This window comes from Panulirus ornatus, chromosome 13 (genome assembly GCF_036320965.1).
Source record: "Panulirus ornatus isolate Po-2019 chromosome 13, ASM3632096v1, whole genome shotgun sequence".
NCBI classification, from domain to species: Eukaryota; Metazoa; Arthropoda; class Malacostraca; order Decapoda; family Palinuridae; genus Panulirus; species Panulirus ornatus.
In genome coordinates this window covers 20906970-20929336 of record NC_092236.1, presented here as the reverse complement: position 1 = coordinate 20929336, position 22367 = coordinate 20906970, and the positions used below count along the sequence as shown (strand labels likewise).

The window sequence follows — 22367 nt, the reverse complement described above, 5'->3', positions numbered from 1 at the left end:
CACAATTCGCATTGACTGCCTTTATTCATTCCCATCGCCACCTCGCCACACATGGAATACCATCCCCCTCCCCCCTCATGTGTGTGAGGTAGCGCTAGGAAAAGACAATAAAGGCCACATTCGTTCACACTCAGTCTCTAGCTGTCATGCAATAATGCCCGAAACCACAGCTCCCTCTCCACATCCAGGCCCCACACAACTTTCCATGGTTTACCCCAGACGCTTCACATGCCCTGATTCAATCCACTGACAGCACATCAACCCCGGTATACCACATCGATCCAATTCACTCTATTCCTTGCCCGCCCTTCACCCTCCTTCATGTTCTGGCCCCGATCACTCAAAATCCCTTTCACTCCATCTCTCCACCTCCAACCCGGTCTCCCACTTCTCCTCCTATATATATATATATATATATATATATATATATATATATATATATATATATATATATATATATATATATATATATATATATATTGCTGTCTCCCGCGTTTGCGTGGTAGCGCAAGGAAACAGACGAAAGAAATGGCCCAACCCACCCCCATACACATATATATACATACGTCCACACACGCAAATATACATACCTACACAGCTTTCCATGGTTTACCCCAGACGCTTCACATGCCCTAATTCAATCCATTGACAGCACGTCAACCCCGGTATACCACATCGATCCAATTCACTCTATTCCTTGCCCTCCTTTCACCCTCCTGCATGTTCAGGCCCCGATCACACAAAATCTTTTTCACTCCATCTTTCCACCTCCAATTTGGTCTCCCACATCTCCTCGTTCCCTCCACCTCCGACACATATATCCTCTTGGTCAATCTTTCCTCACTCATTCTCTCCATGTGCCCAAACCATTTCAAAACACCCTCTTCTGCTCTCTCAACCACGCTCTTTTTATTTCCACACATCTCTCTTACCCTTACGTTACCTACTCGATCAAACCACCTCACACCACACATTGTCCTCAAGCATCTCATTTCCAGCACATCCATCCTCCTGCGCACAACTCTATCCATAGCCCATAAAACACTCCTGATGAGCGAAAAGGTCATATTTGATTAAGATTTCCTTCAGAATTGTTGTATGATGAAAGTAACCTTGGCAGTTGATGCGTCTGAAGCCAATCTAATCAAACCACAGAGGTCGCCTTAGAGATCATGGTAGCCTCCACCTTAAAATATGGGCTATTGTAAAACGCTTAAACCAATATACCTTTTCCAACCATCAATTACGGGATGGTAGCATACCTCAGCGAAACGTTAGCTAACCTTAACGAAACAAAGATAGTGCAAAAGAAACTGATGAGCAAAATAACATTTAATCTATCGATGTCAACCACCGGCAGAGTAGCCAATTATCAATATAAGTTTCGAAATCTCGGCGCTTAGAGTCAATTAAAACCTCTTAAACATATTTTCCAGTTTTCAAACGCTCGGGTATCTTCAGCCATTGAGAGATTAGACCTATTTTTCTCAAGGCATTTACGAAAACCTATGCCAAAATCTAACTGATATCACTAGAGTTTGTTAGGGGGGGTAAGCGAAAATGTACACTTGGTTACCCCTCAACAGCGAAGCCACGTTTTCTTTGATCCAGCTGTCATTCTGGGTGGTGTTTACATCGCCGCCATAGCATAACAATCAAGGCTCAGCTGATACCAACCCTTAAAGGTGGTAAGCATATAATTTCCTCTCTAAAGATTCTCGCATCGGATAGAAATTCGGGAGACAAGTGGGTATTTGACTATCAGACAAACATTAATATTTGGATTTGGATCGGTTGAATCTCATATTTAAGACTTAAAAAACCAGATAAGTAGGTTAGCAATTTCAGGGTCTTTGGGTGAACGGAAAAGTGAAGGATGTCATATGATTCTCTTTGTGCAAAGAACCTCTTGGTTTACATGGGTGGTTAATACGCTTCAAACTTCATAAATTGTCACTAGGTAATGATAGTTTTATAAGTCTACATGCAACAGGGTTTGATTTATTATCATTATTATTATTATTATTATTATTATTATTATTATTATTACCATTATTATTATCATTATTATTATTATTATTATTATTATTATTATTATTACCATTATTATTATCATTATTATTATTATTATTATTTATGTCATTGTTGTGTTACTTATATTACTATCACTTGCTTTATAGGTGAAATATTTCTTGCAAAAATCTTATTCAGAGAGACTGTTTTTCTATTTACGTTTTGCGTTATGTTTTATCACTGTAGCAATCTAGTTTCTCCAGTCATGATAGTCGTTGTATCTTTTGCACGGTAGCATCCTTCTCCCTTATGTTTCTTTAAGAAATTATGCTTAAATACTTTGATACCCTAATGGAAGTGAGTGTGGTAGGAAGATTGTGTAGTTAATAAACTGGGTTTTTTAAAGCCCTAGTATCGTACAGATTTTTTAATTATGGCCCTGCTTATCAAAATGAAACAAGATTATTTGAACTCATTTGACCCGCAAAGAGGAAAAAAGTTGTGGAATCGATCTACATGCTCAAAGTTTCTGTGCCAGGACTTGCAGACTAAAAAGTAGCTGTAATGCAGTAGGTATGTCAAATGGAATCCAAATCATGTGTTTGTATAATCAGAGGAGAGAAAATTAATTGGTGGGTAAGTGTTGTAAGATAATTTATTATGAAATAGATGCATATCTTCCGTATAGATTTTGACACGTGTTACCAATGAATTCCTGACACTGTAAAGCTGAAGTACAATGGGTTTTTACCTGCAGCTTCTGCTTTCTCAAAACAGTCTTCACAAAGTGGGCAGGGCTTTGAAGTGGAGGAGTATAGTGGAATAAGACCATACGGTATCCAATCAATAGTTTAAGGCACTGATTGGCATACTTTTGGAAAAAATCCATAAAAGTCGACCAAGAGGGATGCATATGAAAGTATTTTGCTAATAGCTAATAGATCTTTATTGGGTTCCTAAATTGATTTACAAATTTTAGCAAAGTGCCAAGTGGATGAATGTTGCCAGCCAGCAACTTGTCTTGGCTAGCATGATAGTAAATACAACAAAAGACGAATATAGTATATCACTGTCCCATATTGTCAGGTATATGATTTTCATGCACTGATAAGGAACTTGTGTGGCCATTATTTTTACCATAAATAGCACTTTTGAACCAAGACTACTAAATATCCAATAAAGTACTGTCGTTTCCATCCATATTGGGGTACCAGTTCTTGCACATCACACACCGAACATTCAATGCAACATATTTATTTCATAATATCATAACAATGCTATGTAATTGTCTTCCCTTTTTTCATGTAGAAACATACTCCAAATCCAGTTGGATGTTCCACTCCTCTAAAGAGAAGTTGGTATTCCATCTCTGTCAGAGAATAAGATAGCAAATTCTAAAAGTATCATATTATATTTGAACGGTACCAGATATTAAAAAGAATTTCTAGAGATATCAGCTTCTCATATTTTTTTGGAAAACATGTATTACTTTGTCTTTTACGTTTTCATCTCGAGCCTTATGTTGTATGATGTTATTCACTAGATATGAAAAAAAAGTTCATGTCCTTTTAAACAAGGGACAGTACTTGTTATAATATTGTTCATATCATTTTTAGTATTTCAAAATAACTTTGTTTTTCAGTATTTTATTTTGATTTACTTTTTGTATTATTCAACCCCATTTTCCCCTCTCCTTCATAACCTTCCTTGCTCTTGGATAGCTATTTTTGAAAGGTAAGAGATGTCAGCATTAAGGAAAAACCATCCTCTCATTGGGGTATTTATTTTCAAAAGATAAGAATGATGTTTATGAAAAACCCAAATGCTCAAAGCCTTATTTTTGTACAAAACATTGATTCTTTAGGAGTACAAAGATCTCAAAGCCAGAACCTTTGCATATTTCTAATGAATTACCTGCTGTATAATTACGCGTTTTTCTTTTACGCAGATGATTGCATCATACATAAACTTTTCATCTAATCATTTGAAATAATGTACACTTTTGGTTCCTCATTTATTCACTATGCTTGTTAATTTTTTAATGAGGACTTTTCTATTATTTCATTCTAGTATTTCTGTTATTTTCTATTAGTATAACCAATTACAAATTCTACTGTTAACTGGTTCAGCTTAAGTTTTCTTGAGCTGCAGTGTGGTAGAAGAATGTTATAACCACATTGAGATCATGGTATTAACTAGATGACTTCTACCTTTCTATGGCAGCCATATTTCTCACATTGTGAAAATATCTTATGAATGGGCTAAACATACAGGAATTGGCCAGACTGTATTGTGGTTCAGGTAATTTATTATTCCCAGGTCAATGATCAACAGGGGGCAACTCTAGCAACATAGAAAATGATCAAACGTCTCCTATACCTCACTTTCCTTGTATCGTTATGGATGGGTGGAATGTAAGTAACTATATCAGCAGTATTAATACTATGCTGAGTATTTCTCTTTTGTTGGTATTTTGATATTCTGTATGACATCAGCACTCTGTCTCCATCAGTGATAGTATGATAGTAGGCCTTATCACAGGATTTCCTTCTAAAATCTAATTTGGAAATCATAATAGTCAAAGACATCAATTTAGAATAGAACTATTATTTTAGATGGCTCTCAGCCTCTCATACTAATCATGAGGGGCTATCAGTAACATATTGAGAAGTCCATTGATATCAATAAATGCACGTGGATTTATGCAGATAATGAAAATCTTTAGTTAATCTTGTCATCTTCGTTGGTTCATCCACCAGTCTGCAAAGCATTGTTTTCATCATGGACACCAGACAGTTTGAACAAGAGGGCTGAAATATTCAATGCACATTCAAACTGCATCAGCACCATTCTTCTAGCTCTGGTTCCAATGAATTTTGAGATTTCTGTGGTCATTGTCTACAACCAGCAGTTTGGCCGAGAGGGCTGATATTTTCACAGTATGCTAAAGCTACATCACTGCCTTCACGTTTTATTTCTCTATGATACAAGGAATTCCTTGAAGCATGTACTTTATGTCTTCAGGTATGGGATATTGCCAATTATGAAGTATATACATCAGAAGTTCATCCATTTTTCAAGTACATGCCTTGGGCACATGAACTCTGATTCATCCCCATTGGGGTCTTCGTTGGCTTAGTGGCACGTGGTTTGTACAATCATTTATGTGGACACAAGGAAGATATTTACACGTGGCTATTGGGGATGGACTGGATGATCATCATATTTACCACACATTTGTCTTATCAGCACTGATCTTATAATTATATAAGACTGTTAATTGAATGAAGTACCTGTATAAAGCTCGTGTTACTTTGATTTGCTTCTGTAGTTTACATCACAGTTTTCAATAAAACACACTTGGTTTTTCTTCTGAAGATATATGGAAATCATTGTGTGGGAATTTCAAGGATCTATATGAGTATTCATTCAAATAATGTCTCTCCATGATACCTTTGATTATGCTGTGTTGAACTATAAGGGATAAGGTTAAGTCATATTAGCCAAGAATTTTCATTAATCCTTATCTGCAGACATGGTCCAAAAAGTCTAACAGAATGTGCAGGAAAAAATAAATTTTTTTTTTTTTCCTCCATGAAATGATGGATTGTTATTCAAAAGTAATTGAAAATACACTTCTCTTTTTTTTAAGCTTGGTCCACATCTGAGTGAGGGGTAAAGGGAGGAGTGGTTGACATGTCTGACTGCTCCTTGTAGGAAGTGGGAATGGAGAGATCTTGTTTCTTCCTTTTTCTTTGACTTGTTTCCCTGCTGTATTCTTATTTCAGACACAGGAACCGTGTTGATGGTGAATGAAAAACATGATTATATTAAAAGATATCACATTTGTCACACTGCAAATCATTGTGATGGAATGTGGGTGGTACATGAGAGGAGATGGAAGCTTTTGTTGCTTTCCTAATCTTAAGCTTTGGCTCTCATTCTGCTCGTATTCCTTACACAGGCACAGCACTGCTGGTGAGTAATGTGAATATAATTAGAAAAATTTCACTATTGAAAGATATTACAAAAAAAATTGTGTGATCAGTGTATTATTTTTGATAAATGTATTCAGGGTGTTCACCACTAGTGCTGTTCTTATGTATGAAAGAAGAGTAGAGTGTGAAAAGTTTAGGGAACAAATATAGCCTTCGTTATATCCCCCCAACACAAGTCGGCCAATCACACTGATTTTTTGTGTATACACTGTAATATTTCTAGAAATATTCATGTTATTCATCACCAATGCTGTGCCTGAGAATAGAATAAGAATAGACCATGAGATCGAGTTGAAAAGACAGTAAGAAAACAGTATCTTGGCTGCTTTTTTTTTCTCTCTCTCTAATTGGAAGTTGTCAGACCCTCACTCTAGTGGACTAGGCCAAAACAGAGGTCTTCATATAACTTTTTAAGTTTTTTTTTTTTGTTTTTGAATGCTGATATATCATTTTGTAAAGGAAAAAGTTTTAGGTTTTTCAATCATATTCATGTTGGCCACTGCAGTCAGTACCACTCTTAAGGGTCAGCTTTCTCATTTTTGGATTTGTTCAATATTCTTGTATGAAACCTGTATGGATCTACCATTTTATGTACTTTCATTTCATTTAATACTGACATTATAACTCGCTCTTGTACGTCATTGTGTCGTAGCTTTTTTACGTTGTTTACACTCAGTTTTATGTCTTGCAGAGCCTTGAAGACAGTGGTAATTGGTGCTGTCATAACTTTATTTGTGGTATACATTATTCTGCCACTGATCTTTCACTACTCACCAGCTCTCCAGCGAACCATTGTCTTTCTCAATTTTGGTAAGGAATTTAGTAATGTGACGAAAGTGCATAATTGATGTAAAGTGCATAATTGATGTTAATGCATCCTACCAAAAAGTACATTGTTTTGTCAGTTTTTTCTTCCTTTTCATTAGTAATATTTGGACTCGTTTTAGTCTTGTATATTTATGTAAACCAGATTGGACCCTACAAATTTGAAATGCAAAATTGATCATCCTGTCTTCATCCTTTTACTCTTTAACTGAGTTATCATGAATATATTAGTTCCACTTTACACTGGCATCGCTTAATAACAGTAGAGTATCCCCTCTCACCTTCCTAGATGGTAATTCACCTGGCTACAGGTCACAAATTAACAACTTGCTTTAACTTTTATGTTGAGCTGATGTCATCCATGGAGTTGCACATTTTTTTTTTTTTTTTTTTGTACATTACGTAAGCAAATGTATTATTGTTTTGTTTTTGTAGAAAGAAAGCTGGGAATTCTAACAATTTGTTTGATCATGTTGATTGTTTTCACAATTTGCCAGAGATTTTCTTATCATATACTTAAATGTGATACTGTGCCACTGGTATTTGCCAGCATCCAGTTTGCCTCCTTAACAGTTCTTCTAAGGTGGCATTCTGGTGACAGGTTTGGCACAATGTCACTGTAATACAGAATCTTGTAGCATGTTTCCCACAAGGTGATAATTGTACCAAAGCTTTCTTTAAGTGTTCCCCATCCTTTTTACTTTGCATGTATTGGATTAAATTTCATTATGCACTTATCAGACCTACTTGGGAGTAATTTAATGGAATCATCATTATTCCTTCCTGGTCTCATGATCTTGACATTACCTGTAAACATGTTCAAGTAAGAATTTACCTCTTCAGGAAACTCATTTACAAATACCAAAAATAGAAGGCCCAAAACTGAGCCTTGTAGCATGCAGCTGATGACCCCAGCCTATTCCAAAAGTGCCCTTTTAACCTCTGTTCTTTGCTCCCTTCCGCTAAGGTAATCTTCCATCCAGTGAAGGAGCCTACCTCTTATTTCAGATCGTGGGTTTTGCTTCTTATTCATCCCCCAATTTGGTGCATTGTCAGAAGCTTTCAGTCAGTCCAGATATGCACAGTCTGCATCTCCATCTAAAATGAAGCTGATTCTGCCATATAGGTTTAAGATCTGTAATGCTTGACCTCCTTTCCTTGAATCCATTTTGTCTCCCAGTTGGGTAGTTTCTCTTTTGCAAACAAATGACTGTATGCATTCCGATTATCTTTTCCACTCCTGTCAGAGAGATAGGTCTACAGTTCAGCACAATTTCCTTATCACCATTCTTGAACAGACATGATATTTGCCCGTTTCCACTCTTATATCTCTGTGCCTTCCTTTAGTAACCTTTTGAGCAATTGTCTCTGCACATTCCTTCAGCACATATGGAGAAACTTCATTGGGAACATGACCCTTATATTGGTCAGGGTGTTTTGATAGCTTGGGTATGTCTTTTTTTTGTCCGCTTCAGTAACCTCTAAGACTTCTTCCCCATCCCATCTTGCTGACTTTAGGGCAATAGTGTCTTCACTGTGGAAACACTTTTAAAGTGATCATTTAACTCTTCACATGAGGAGCAGATTTAAGCTTTTCTCTGTGTGTTTGTGGGGAATTGTTACTATAAAGTTGTAATCCCACCCAAACCCCAGTACCCTAACTGTGCCTGTGAGTTCAAGTAACAAATACAAGGATTTTACCAACATTTTTCACAAGCTATCATTTGATAATTAACTCCCATCATGCCGGTGTAACTCATACTGGGGGAAGTGGGGTCACAGGAGGATATCTACCAGCCAGCCAATCAAAACAATGTCATTAGTAACCACTCATGATTATGATAAAGAAGCTAGAAAAACAAAACCTCATGCATTAAAGCCAATTAGACAAATTCAAAAATGACAAAATATCTTGCAAAATTCAGACAATAGTGAAAGGCAGAACATTTATTTATACGGATCCTGAACATTACCTTAGAGGGGAGCATGGCCATTCTGGACCCCTTCCACCCTGACAGTCTGTCTGTGCTTCTCATATTTCCTTATCATCTACGGTGCTTCTTCCATTCAGATTCTGTAGGCTGATTAACTGCTTTTCTACTGATAATTTGCTCCTAATGAACATGAAGAAAAGTTTTGGAATTAAGGATTATCTGATACCTTGTTCTTGGTACTCACTTCAAAGATTCTCTAATCCTACCTTCTTATTTTGCAGTACTCATTTCTTGTCCTTTTATACCTTTCAAGTCATGAATAGCTGAAGTGTGTGTATCTCCAATCTCTTTTACCTTGTTGGCTCTCATTATTAAACCATGTCTTAAATCATTGATTAGTTTTCGGAAGTTTTGGATAGTCTTGTACCATATTCTCAGTTCTCTCTTCAGAGATTCTCTGCTCCTACCTCCTTATTTTGCAGATTTCATTTCTTGCCCTCCCATACCTTCCAAATACTGAGTAGCTAAAATGTCCTCTGTATTTCCAAGCTCTTCTGCTTTTTTTGGCTCTCTCTATTAAATCGTGTCTCTTTTTTTGACCAATCTATTCTACTTGCATCCATTGTCACCCCTGTATGACTTTCAATATAGATTTCACAGAACCTTTTATATCATTGGCCGGTACTCTGGTTTTAGAACTCCTTTCTTATTACTCTTAAGAGAATTTATTCGTCTCTCCAGATTTGCCATGATTATGTCTTCTCTTTGAGTCCACCTTTAACTTCTGCTTCCACTAATGTGTCTTGATAACCTACATGGTCAACTTCAAGGAGTACCTGATCACTTTTCTCGATTAATGTATTACATTTGATATGTTATATCAAGAGGAAGGTGCAAGGTTGAAAAAGAGGGCAAATGAGAGTTGGGGTGAGAAAGTATCTTTAAACTTTAGAGAGAATAAGAAGATGTTTTGGAAGGGGGTGAATAATGAGCGTAAGACAAGAGAACATAAGGGAACATAGGTGAATGGGGCAAGGGGGAAGTAATAACAAGTAATGATGAAGTGAGAAGGAGATGGAGTGAGTATTTTGAAGGTTTGTTGAATGTGTTTGATGATAGTGGCAGATGTAGGGTGTTTTAGTCAGGGTGGTGTGCAAAGCGAGAGGGTCAGGGAAAATGGCTTGGTTAAGAGAGAAGAGGTATTGAAAGCTTTACGGAAGATGAAATCCAGCAAGGTGGCGGGTTTGGATAGTATTGCAGTTGAATTCATTAAGAAAGGGTGTGACTGTGTTGTTGATTGGTTGGTAAGGATATTCAGTTGATGTATGGATCATGGTGAAGTGCCTTAGGATTGGTGGAATGCATGCATAGTGCCATTGTACAAAGGCAGGTGAGATAAAGATAAGTGCTTAAACTACAGAGGGATAAGCTTTGCAGCAAGCACTTTAAGTCAATACGTCACATTATATGGGATGGTATTGATTGAGAGGGCAAAGGCATGTACAAAGCATCAGATTGGGGAGGAGCAGTGTGGTTTCAGAAGTGGTAGAGGATGTGTGGATCAGGTGTATGCTTTGAAGAATGTATGTGAGAAATACTTAGAAAAACAGATGGATTTGTGTGTGGCATTTATGGATCAGGAGAAGGCATATGATAGGGATGCTTTGTGGAAGGTCTTAAGAGTATATGGTGTGGAAGGTAAGTTGCTAGAAGCAGTGAAAAGTTTTTACCAAGGATGTAAGGCATGTGTACAAATGGGAAGAGAGGAGAGTGATCGGTACCCAGTGAAGGTCGGTTTGCAGCAGGGGTGTGTGATATCCCCCTGATTGTTTAATTTGCTTATGGATGGGATGTTTAGGGAGGTAAATGCTAGAGTTCTGGAGAGAGGTGTGAGTATGCAGTCTGTTGGGGATGAGAGGGCCTGGGAAGTGAGTCAGTTGTTGTTCGCTGATGATCCATTTCTGGTGGCTGATTCGAGTGAGAAACTGCAGAAGTTGGTGACTGGGTTTGGAAAAGTATGTGAAAGGAGAAAGTTAAGAGTAAATATGAATAAGAGCAAAATTTTTAGGTTCAGTAGGGTTGAGGGGCAAGTTACTTGAGATGTAAGTTTGAATGAAGAAAAACTGGAAGAAATGAAGTGTTTTAGATATCTGGGAGTGGACTTGGCAGCAAATGGAACCATGGAAGCAGAAGCGAGTCACAGGGTGCAGTAGGGGGCGAAGGCTCTAGGAGCGATGAAGAATAGTGGAAGGAGAGAATGTTATCTCAGAGAGCAAAAATGGGATGCTTGAAGGAATAGTAGTTCCAACAATATTATATGGTTGCAAGGAATGTACTGTAGATAGGGTTATTCAGAGGAGGGTGGATATGTTGGAAATGAAATGTTTGAGGACATGTGGTGTGAGGTGGTTTGAATTTGTAATTAATGAAAGGGTAAGAGAAATGTGTGGAAATGGAAAGAGTATGGTAGAGAGCAGAAGAGGGTGTGTTGAAATGGTTTGGACATATTGAGAGAATGAGTGTGGAAAGATTGAGAAAGAGGATATATGTGTCAGAGGTGGGGGGAGCAAGAAGTGGGGGATTAAATTGGAGGTGGAAGGATGGAGTTAAAAAGATTTTAAGCAATTGGGACCTGAACATACAGGAGGATGAGAGGCGTGCAAGGAATAGAGTTAATTGGAACAATGTGGTATACTGGGGTTGACATACTGTCAGTGAACCAGGGCATGAGAGGCATCTGGGGTAAACCATGGAAAGAACTGTGGGGCCTGGATATGGATAGGGAGCTGTGGTTTTGGTGCATTATACATGACAGCTAGAGACTGAGTGTGAATGAATGTGGCCTTTTTTGTCTGTTTCCATGGTGCTACCTCACTAAAGCTGGGGGTAGTGATGCTGTTTCTTGTGGGACGGGGTAGCAACAGGAATTGATGAAGGCAAGAAAGTATGAATATGTACATGTGTCTTTATGTATATCTTTGTGTATGTATATGTAAGTATATCTGCATGTATAGGCATTTATTTATATATATGTGTATGTGAGTGGATGGGCCATTCTTCATCTGTTTCCTGGCACTACCTCGCTGACACAGGATATGACGATCAAGTATAATAATGATTATAATAAAAAATGTTCAATTTCCATGCTTCTATGTGTGTAGATTCAGTTTCCATGCCTCTATATGTAAGATGATGCCAAGCAGAGATGATGTATTGGCCTTTTGGTTTTTGTATGCTCCATGATTGGCTGATATAGGAAAATATTCTGTTTACATTTTAGGAACTTGTATATCTATGAACTTCTATCCATATGAGAGTCTATATTTTCCCGTTGTAGTTCCTTATAATCAATATGACTTCCCATGGTGAAGCAGTTTGCATTTCTGACCGTGACTCATAGAGTCAAGCACATAGGTTCGAATCCTGGTTGCAGCAGTCAGCCCACAGTCAACGCAGCTGTTGGTCAATGAAATGGGTACCTGGCTCAAGCTGGGTTATACAGTATATATTTATAGCATTAATGAGTTGGCCTTGATTAGGACCTCAGCTGCCCATGCCATCTCAGCTAGCATGAAAGAAAATATATATCCCCATTGTTGAAACTTTACCATCTCTGCGGGAGGAGTGTCTCATTGCTTCCTTCACCATCCTGATAGCTCCTTCACTGTTTTCATTGTATGATTATTTTTGTGTGTCTGCAGTTCCTTTAAGAGAGTTTCAGACTAATGGCACTCCTGTTCTTTTCTTTCCTACAGGGACATTCTAGCATCCAGAGCAGTACTCTGAAAATAAGAATGGATTTTTCACATACTGTATATTTTATTGTGTGCAGTTTTCGGTCTTATTCTCCATACTGCTTCTGTGCAGTTCTCTACCTTATTCTCTATATTGCTTCTGTACTTAAATTTTCTGCATTTTGATCATAGAACAGATTTTTTCCTCAGTTTTCATTTCTTTTGCAATTGATTCATATAAAACTTTTCATTCTCCTTGGCAGTAAATGTCCCAAAACATGTGAACTACTATCTTCCTGAGAAAGAAGGATTACCTGGAACACGCAACTTCTATTTGCAGACAGAAAAGAATGTCAGAGTTGGAGTATGGTAAGTCATTTTTTCAATTCTTATTGTTACATACTGTCTCTTCTAACTGTCTCTTGTAGTAGTTATAGTTAGATCTCTAAGAACATTCTCCTTCAGTTTGTGTAAGTTTACTCATTGTTTTTACTTTGCATTTCTTCCTGTCAGTACTGTTAGATGTATTCCACTATGGAGCATAAACTATACTTAAGTGTAAGGTTAAGTGATATAAATGAAGAACGAAGCTGAAGCAGCAGTATAGATTACATTTTGCTTACAGTTTAGGGAAGCTATAGAATAGAGATGACTGATCATCCTATGATTCTCTCAGTTTGAAACTTTTTAGGAGGCTGAACCTGAGCGATGTAGAAGCAAGTATGTATTCTTGAGAAATCTTTATTACTTACATTTTCACCTAACAACAAGCTGTATGAGCATCTTCGATAGTATTTGCTTGGTTAGGATTAAAGTACCATTCCTCCCACCTAAGTAGTGTGTGTCCTGGAGGATTCATTACCCTGACCACCATGAGCTAGCAGAGTTCTGCTCATAAGGACCAACAACCATAGAAGAACCTTCCCAGGCCAGTGACTCATGCAATGGAGGTGAGTTAGCACTAATTGGCCAACCACCATCATGCACTTGCTCCAGCTTGCATAGTGTGGACCTGTTGACCATAATTACATCAATCAGCAGTATCTTCATCACTGCCTTGGTCTTTTATCACAGTTGTATCTTTATCCTTTTTGCGTGTTTCATTATGCAAAAGGCAGATATTTTTTATCATTTTTTGAGAACTCTTGCACATTGAGACTGCAATTTCTGTTGTTGAAGAGTAGGGCATATGTAAAGGTTTCTCCTTGTGCACCACAAATTGAAGAGAGCAAGAATCCTCTTGTCATGTGCAATTTAGGGTTTGGTGCTGGTATTGGTTTAAAGAGGTGTAGATCTTGTCTTGATTTGGACCCTTTCCAGAGTAGTTATGTCATTAAGGAAGTTCCCCACTTTTGAATTTAGAATTATTCTCCCTGGATTAAAAAAAAAATTGAATGATACAGAGTATTATTGAGAAAGAAAATGGACATTCATATCATTAGTAAGTCTTCTTCTGATACACTGCTTCTTCTAAAACCTTCCTCCTACTGACAGAGTATGTGATTCTAAAGCATGCCTTATAAAAGCATTCATTTTAGAGCTTGAGACTTGGGCAATCTCTGCCACAGCTGTAGTGCAAATGACAGGATGTTTTCTTTCTGCTTGACATTCTTCAGAAAATTCTTAGACCATTAGGGTAGAAACTATTGTTTTTTTGGTTACAGGTTTTTCTCCAAACCTCTTCCTTTATGTGAGTATGCTTTCAGTGCATGCAGGACAGACCACAGAGGAGAGAAATGTAGGTTTTGGTAGTTGAAAAACCTTTTATCTCCTCAGTGATTACCTACAGGCAGTTTCCTGAAAAACCTTTTTTCTTACACTTTGTGACCACCTTGGACTAGCACTCACAGTCTTTCAAATGTATAAGCTTTGAGCAGTCAGTAGGAGGTAGGTCCAGTAACTCAAAACTCATTGGTGGATGTTGATTGGCCTTGAGTAGACCCCATTAAGACGAGCATTTTGCTGTTAACATCATCATCATTAACAAAGAGTATTTTAGGCTCTTGCATCCTCATTGAAGAAGAGGTTGAACAAGCCCTAACAGGCATATAACAAGATTTATTCATTCACTGCTTACAGGACACCATTTTAGAGAGAATAGTTTTTTCACCCTTCAAAATCTCTATTGTATTTCTTAGGTCAAAGGAATGTGGATGTGGCATTTTTCTTTGGCATTGTTTTTTCTTGAAGTAGGTTTAATCTTTGTTGTGGGAAATTTTCTTATTCTAGAACAGATGGTCTTATAAGTCTGAGTATATGACTGAATGTCAGTCATATAGCAGTTGGTCCTTTCAGTTTGATACTGAACAAGGGATTAATCATCAGAGCATTAAATGCAAATCATCTAGTTGGAAGAATAGTGATGCAGTCCTGTACAGCATCTTAGCAGTGTTACTGGCCAAGAGTTGGCATTTTGGAGGTCAGTTAGTTACATTTATAATTATAGTAAGAGATGTACCATATGGACTTTAAGAAACACTTGATGGACCAGCAAGGAAAATTTGTGAGTTTCAGGGTGTGGAGAGCATCCATTTTATAAACAGGTTTATACCCTTCTAAACTGGCATTGATCAGTTACCTACAAAGATCAATAGTCAAGAAGAATCGGGCTTTTCAAGTGCTCTTCCATGATGAATTTTGCATGATTATTGGTAGTTGTCCCATTGAGGTCAAGGACTTTGCAGTTTGAAAAGATTATGAAATTGGTCGCTTTAAATTTGATGCAGTTTGTCAGAGATGAACACTCAGCTAGAGGTATTAACCATGAAGGCCAAATGCTTTTCTCAGAACATTTATTTCTCAGAAATTCATTTCAAGGGTAGCTAGTATTAATACCTTGACCTAATGAGCAAAGTTACATAAGCTGATTTCTTTTCCTTCTGTGAAGATTTTAGAGGTAGTGTACATCATTATTTCTGATTTTTGAAGTTAAGTGACTCTGGTAGCTTTTAAAAAAGTGGAATAGACATCCTGAGTGCCAGAGATTAATGCAGTTGAGCCCTTCCTACCCATGAGATTCCTCAGAATCTCTTGCAGAGTCAGTTCCATCAAAAAGAAATTCAGTTTTAGAATTTTTTCTTGAAATCTTCATGTTTATTTTTTCTAATAGAGTAGAGAAGAAAGTTTGGAAATGATTTGTGCTCCTTCACCCTTCCATCACCAGTCAGCACTAGTTCCTGAATCGATGTGTTTAGAGTTGGTCTCCAGCTTTCTAGCAAGAATGATGCTAGTAACTCTCAACCTATATGGAGTAGTGCTTTGCAGGAGCCATTGTTGGTGGAATTTTTAGTTAAGAATGTCTAGCTTGATCTGGTAGAGATTGTTAAAACCCTTTCTTCTTTGGATTCTGGTAGAACCCTGCTCACATCATAGATGGACGCTTTTAAAGATTTTTTTATGTTTCATAGCTGGTTTGTTTTATTAATATCAAAGTAATGGAAATATGTCTTTGCAACTTTTCTTAGGAGAAAAACTGCTCCTTTTAGCCTTCAGGACCTAGGAGAAGAGTGTGAATATGCTGCTGTGTTGTACATGGTTTTAGAGTCTTCTAAGTGGAAGTTCATTTTTAATCAATATAGTTTTTCAGTACCAGAATTTGTCTAGCTTGATCTGGTAGAGATTGTTAAAACCCTTTCTTCTTTGGATTCTGGTAGAACCCTGCTCACATCATAGATGGACGCTTTTAAAGATTTTTTTATGTTTCATAGCTGGTTTGTTTTATTAATATCAAAGTAATGGAAATATGTCTTTGCAACTTTTCTTAGGAGAAAAACTGCTCCTTTTAGCCTTCAGGACCTAGGAGAAGAGTGTGAATATGCTGCTGTGTTGTACATGGTTTTAGAGTCTTCTAAGTGGAAGTTTATTTTTAATCAATATAGTTTTTCAGTACCAGAATTTGTTGCTGAAAGGTTTTTTTATGTTTCATAGAAATGCATAGAACATTTGTTAAGTCTTCTTGGTTCTTTTCAGTTTATGTGAGTAATATCCTTTTGTGTTGGAGTCAGATGTTGGCAGTCCTTTCAAAGCTGAGGTTATCAAATGAAGCTCTTGATGTAAGTAAATGGCACTTGCGGGGAGAGGGGGTTGTTATTTCATGTGTGGCAGGGTGGCGACGGGAATGAATAAGGGCAGACAGTATGAATTATGTACATGTGTATATATGTATATGTCTGTGTGTGTGTATATATATGTATACGTTGAGATGTATAGGTATGTATATGTGGGTGTGTGGACGTGTATGTGTATACATATGTATGTGGGTGGGTTGGACCATTCTTTCGTCTGTTTCCTTGCACAACCTCGCTAACACGGGAGACAGCGACAAAGCATAATAAAATAAATATGAATAGAATATAAGGATGTAAGGCATGTGTGCGTGTAGGAAGAGAGGAAAGTGATTGGTTCTCAGTGAATGTAGGTTTGCGGCAGGGGTGTGTGATGTGTCCATGGTTGTTTAATTTGTTTATGGATGGGGTTGTTAGGGAGGTGAATGCAAGAGTTTTGGAAAGAGGGGCAAGTATGAAGTCTGTTGTGGATGAGAGAGCTTGGGAAGTGAGTCAGTTGTTCGCTGATGATACAGCGCTGGTGGCTGATTCATGTGAGAAACTGCAGAAGCTGGTGACTGAGTTTGGTAAAGTGTGTGAAAGAAGAAAGTTAAGAGTAAATGTGAATAAGAGCAAGGTTATTAGGTACAGTAGGGTTGAGGGTCAAGTCAATTGGGAGGTTAGTTTGAATGGAGAAAAACTGGAGGAAGTAAAGTGTTTTAGATATCTAGGAGTGGATCTGGCAGCAGATGGAACCATGGAAGCGGAAGTGAATCATAGGGTGAGGGAGGGGGCGAAAATCCAGGGAGCCTTGAAGAATGTGTGGAAGTCGAGAACATTTTCTCGGAAAGCAAAAATGGGTATGTTTGAAGGAATAGTGGTTCCAACAATGTTGTATGGTTGCGAGGCGTGGGCTATGGATAGAGTTGTGCGCAGGAGGGTGGATGTGCTGGAAATGAGATGTTTGAGGACAATATGTGGTGTGAGGTGGTTTGATCGAGTAAGTAATGTAAGGGTAAGAGAGATGTGTGGAAATAAAAAGAGCATGGTTGAGAGAGAAGAAGAGGGTGTTTTGAAATGGTTTGGGCACATGGAGAGAATGAGTGAGGAAAGATTGACCAAGAGGATATATGTGTCAGAGGTGGAGGGAACGAGAAGTGGGAGACCAAATTGGAGGTGGAAAGATGGAGTGAAAAAGATTTTGTGTGATCGGGGCCTGAACATGCAGGAGGGTGAAAGGCGGGCAAGGAATAGAGTGAATTGGATCGATGTGGTATACCGGGGTTGACGTGCTGTCAGTGGATTGAATCAGGGCATGTGAAGCGTCTGGGGTAAACCATGGAAAGTTGTGTGGGGCCTGGATGTGGAAAGGGAGCTGTGGTTTCGGGCATTATTGCGTGGCAGCTAGAGACTGAGTGTGAACGAGTGGGGCCTTTGTTGTCTTTTCCTAGTACTACCTCGCACACATGAGGGGGGAGGGGTATGGTATTCCATGTGTGGCGAGGTGGCGATGGGAGTGAATGGGGGCAGACAGTGTGAATTGTGTGCATGGGTATATATGTATGTGTCTGTGTATGTATATATATGTGTACATTGAGATGTATAGGTATGTATATTTGCGTGTGTGGACGTGTGTGTGTGTATACATTGTGTATGGGGGTGGGTTGGGCCATTTCTTTCGTCTGTTTCCTTGCGCTACCTCGCAAACGCCGGAGACAGCGACAAAGCAAAATATATATAAATAAATAGATTGTTGCTTTCAATGAAAGCTTGATAAAGTAACACCTATTCTTAGATCTGATTGATCTCTCAGCATGGATTAGCTTTCTTGCCCTCATAAGAATATAATCCAGAGCAAAATCCAAGTGTCACTATGATAAGGTTCTTTCTTTTTTTATATTCTAATTTGGTTTTTCTTAAGTCAGTTTTACTTCATGTGGGTAGGCTGTCGTATGTTTATGTCCGCAGGTAAGAAATATAGGTTTATGAGAAAGAAAAACCATTTTTGCATCATACACAGAACTTTATGATCATCCACATATATTTATCATCCTTCCATCCCCTCTTTCATTTTCATAACACCACCTCTTAACACTTACCAGTAAAAGGCTCTGGCAAAGACTTCACTGGTCAGCAAGTGATGGTGTTGGCTGGCTGCATGACAGTACCTCACCTCCACACAACTTCATAGGTACAGGCAGGTTGATGAATTGTTGTTAGTCAATATTAATAAGAATCAACAGCCCTGTAGCTATTATGGTGGTTGAAGAAGGTGAATCCCCATGGATATGCTCTATTTATGGAGGTATGGTGTTTTAACCTCCCAACTTAGAAGATGCTCTTTCACATGCTCACAAGGCTATGCCTATTGTGAGGAAATTGTTTTTCAATTTTGAAAACGATTTTTTTCCAGGCACATACTACCAGATTCTCTAATCTCTTCAGCCCCAAAGGAGGAATCAGCTGACCGCGTGGCTTGGTTCGAAGAAAGCTTAGGTGATCATAGGCCAGTCATTTTGTATTTGCATGGTAACACTTCATCTCGTGCAACTGCTCATAGGATAGAACTGTACAATGTCCTCAGAAAGCTGGATTATCATGTGGTGGCATTTGATTACAGAGGTAAGATTTTGATGTCATTCTCCATTGCCACCTAGAAATATGCCATTTGAATATGTCACATTACCAGAATATTTCTATACTGGAGGTTCCCAAAGAACAGTGGCTCTCATAGACATTTTGCAGTAGTGACATTTGAGAATTAAAGTTGGAAGTTCATGTAACAAAATTTAGTTTTTGCAATGGCAAGAGATTTAAAGAAAATATGAATTTTTTTTAATGTTCTTTCCAATGAATGATAGAATATTTAAGATTATTGAAAGGATTTTTAAGATATTATGCCTCTTATGAGAGGGTTAGGGAGGATGATTTGGTAAACAGAAGATGAAAGCCGGCAAGGCAGCAGGTTTGGATGGTATTGCAGTGGAATTTATTAAAAAAGGGGGTGACTGTATTGTTGACTGGTTGGTAAGGTTATTTAATGTATGTATAACTCATGGTGAGGTGCCTGAGGATTGGCGGAATGCGTGCATAGTGCCATTGTACAAAGGCAAAGGGGATAAGAGTGAGTGCTCAAATTACAGAGGTATAAGTTTGTTGAGTATTCCTGGTAAATTATATGGGAGGGTATTGATTGAGAGGGTGAAGGCATGTACAGAGCATCAGATTGGGGAAGAGCAGTGTGGTTTCAGAAGTGGTAGAGGATGTGTGGATCAGGTGTTTGCTTTGAAGAATGTATGTGAGAAATACTTAGAAAAGCAAATGGATTTGTATGTAGCATTTATGGATCTGGAGAAGGCATATGATAGAGTTGATAGAGATGCTCTGTGGAAGGTATTAAGAATATATGGTGTGGGAGGCAAGTTGTTAGAAGCAGTGAAAAGTTTTTATCGAGGATGTAAGGCATGTGTACGTGTAGGAAGAGAGGAAAGTGATTGGTTCTCAGTGAATGTAGGTTTTTGGCAGGGGTGTGTGATGTCTCCATGTTTGTTTAATTTGTTTATGGATGGGGTTGTTAGGGAGGTAAATGCAAGAGTTTTGGAAAGAGGGGCAAGTATGAAGTCTGTTGGGGATGAGAGAGCTTGGGAAGTGAGTCAGTTGTTGTTCGCTGATGATACAGCGCTGGTGGCTGATTCATGTGAGAAACTGCAGAAGCTGGTGACTGAGTTTGGTAAAGTGTGTGAAAGAAGAAAGTTAAGAGTAAATGTGAATAAGAGCAAGGTTATTAGGTACAGTAGGGTTGAGGGTCAAGTCAATTGGGAGGTGAGTTTGTATGGAGAAAAACTGGAGGAAGTGAAGTGTTTTAGATATCTGGGAGTGGATCTGGCAGCGGATGGAACCATGGAAGCAGAAGTGGATCATAGGGTGGGGGAGGGGGCGAAAATTCTGGGGGCCTTGAAGAATGTGTGGAAGTCGAGAACATTATCTCAGAAAGCAAAAATGGGTATGTTTGAAGGAATAGTGGTTCCAACAATGTTGTATGGTTGCGAGGCGTGGGCTATGGATAGAGTTGTACGCAGGAGGATGGATGTGCTGGAAATGAGATGTTTGAGGACAATGTGTGGTGTGAGGTGGTTTGATCGAGTGAGTAACGTAAGGGTAAGAGAGATGTGTGGAAATAAAAAGAGCGTGGTTGAGAGAGCAGAAGAGGGTGTTTTGAAGTGGTTTAGGCACATGGAGAGAATGAGTGAGGAAAGATTGATCAAGAGGATATATGTGTCGGAGGTGGAGGGAACGAGGAGAAGAGGGAGACCAAATTGGAGGTGGAAAGATGGAGTGAAAAAGATTTTGTGTGATCGGGGCCTGAACATGCAGGAGGGTGAAAGGAGGGCAAGGAATAGAGTGAATTGGAGCGATGTGGTATACCGGGGTTGACGTGCTGTCAGTGGATTGAATCAATGCATGTGAAGCGTCTGGGATAAACCATGGAAAGTTGTGTAGGTATGTATATTTGCGTGTGTGGACGTATGTATATACATGTGTATGGGGGGGGGGGTTGGGCCATTTCTTTTCGTCTGTTTCCTTGCGCTACCTCGCAAACGCGGGAGACAGCGACAAAGTATAATAAATAAAAATAAATATGATATCAAGTAATATAGCAGTAGAATCTTATTGGTTCCAGCTGCTGCTGGTGTTTTTGATATAATGATCATCATTTTCCTGTAGTATTTTTATTGTGCTATGAAAGTGAGATCCTCATAACTTAAGATTATTAGAATAGGTAATATAATGGCCAAATACACCAACATAGATGTTACATACTAACTGTATATATCTCTGATGCCCGTCCCCTCCTGGAACTCCCATCATTTGGATGGTCATGGCAAAAGAGTCACCGCTTGTCCCTAACCATACATGCCTCCCTTATGTGCAACATTCCTCTGTCTTTCACCATTTCTCCTCCATTCTATTTCCCCATGTCATTGGTGGTATTCCTTTCTCACTAAACCCTTTAATCATACTATTGTATACTCTTCATGTAAACTCCCCATCTTGCTTTATTTCCACATTTCCTAACCACCTCAGAATCTTGCATTTCACCCGCTATACCACTCCATGATTTAATCCCTTTGCATTTCCTGCCATGCCAGATCTCTCATACAACCCCTCTTTTTTTTTTTCACTCAGTTTAGCTGTACCACATGCTCCATTCCCTTGGTTCTTTCATCACTTCCATACTTATACCTCTACCTATCTTTATTTTACTAAGATATTGCATACCACTGAAATGAATAAACGTAATTTCGATTGATTGACAAACTATTCATCCCACTCCACCACCACCTACCTCAATCCTTCATCACCAGTAAGAATCTATATGTCATTTGATTTGCCTATGAAGCACTAACAGTTGCTGAATTAGATAGTCTTTTTTACATCATAAAAGAGTGTGGTATATTGATGGTAAGCTTTTTTAGGTATAGTCCGTACTTGATAATAAGACTGGGATAATCATAAAAAGATAGATGACATAAAGACATGAAGGTGTTACCAGACTCCACTTGCACGAGTTTCCACCGCAAGTGAAAAGTCACCTTTGATGAGGCTGTATCAGAGGAAGTAGTCTCATCATCGAACGTCTCCCTCCAAATGAGTCCCCATTTTCCTGCCTTTGGAAGTAGTACAGCTCAGGGCTACAGGCACCTCTGGTAAAAGGTCGTGGTTAGGGTCAAGACTCTCTTAAAAAGAGGTCCTGGAGTTATCATAAATGAAAAAGCAAAAATACAATCAGAAGGCAAAAAAGGGAGAGATGTCAAAAGG

The 22367-nt window shown here is 38.5% G+C and overlaps 1 protein-coding gene across 2 annotated transcripts in view; it reads left to right on the top strand.

Annotated features, from left to right (window-relative positions):
* The first annotated feature begins 1594 nt into the window (after nt 1–1594).
* The window catches only part of LOC139752800 (lysophosphatidylserine lipase ABHD12-like), a 68762-nt gene continuing 47989 nt past the window's right edge, over nt 1595–22367 (top strand). The window contains exons 1-5 of one of the 2 annotated variants that reach the window (XM_071668716.1): nt 1595–1688; nt 4333–4427; nt 6703–6821; nt 12768–12873; nt 18961–19169. In XM_071668716.1, the coding sequence (XP_071524817.1) occupies nt 4372–4427; nt 6703–6821; nt 12768–12873; nt 18961–19169 (490 nt within the window). In that variant the 5' untranslated portion in view covers nt 1595–1688; nt 4333–4371. The remainder of the gene's footprint in view (nt 1689–4332; nt 4428–6702; nt 6822–12767; nt 12874–18960; nt 19170–22367) is intronic. The other variant, XM_071668717.1, reaches the window with a different exon arrangement.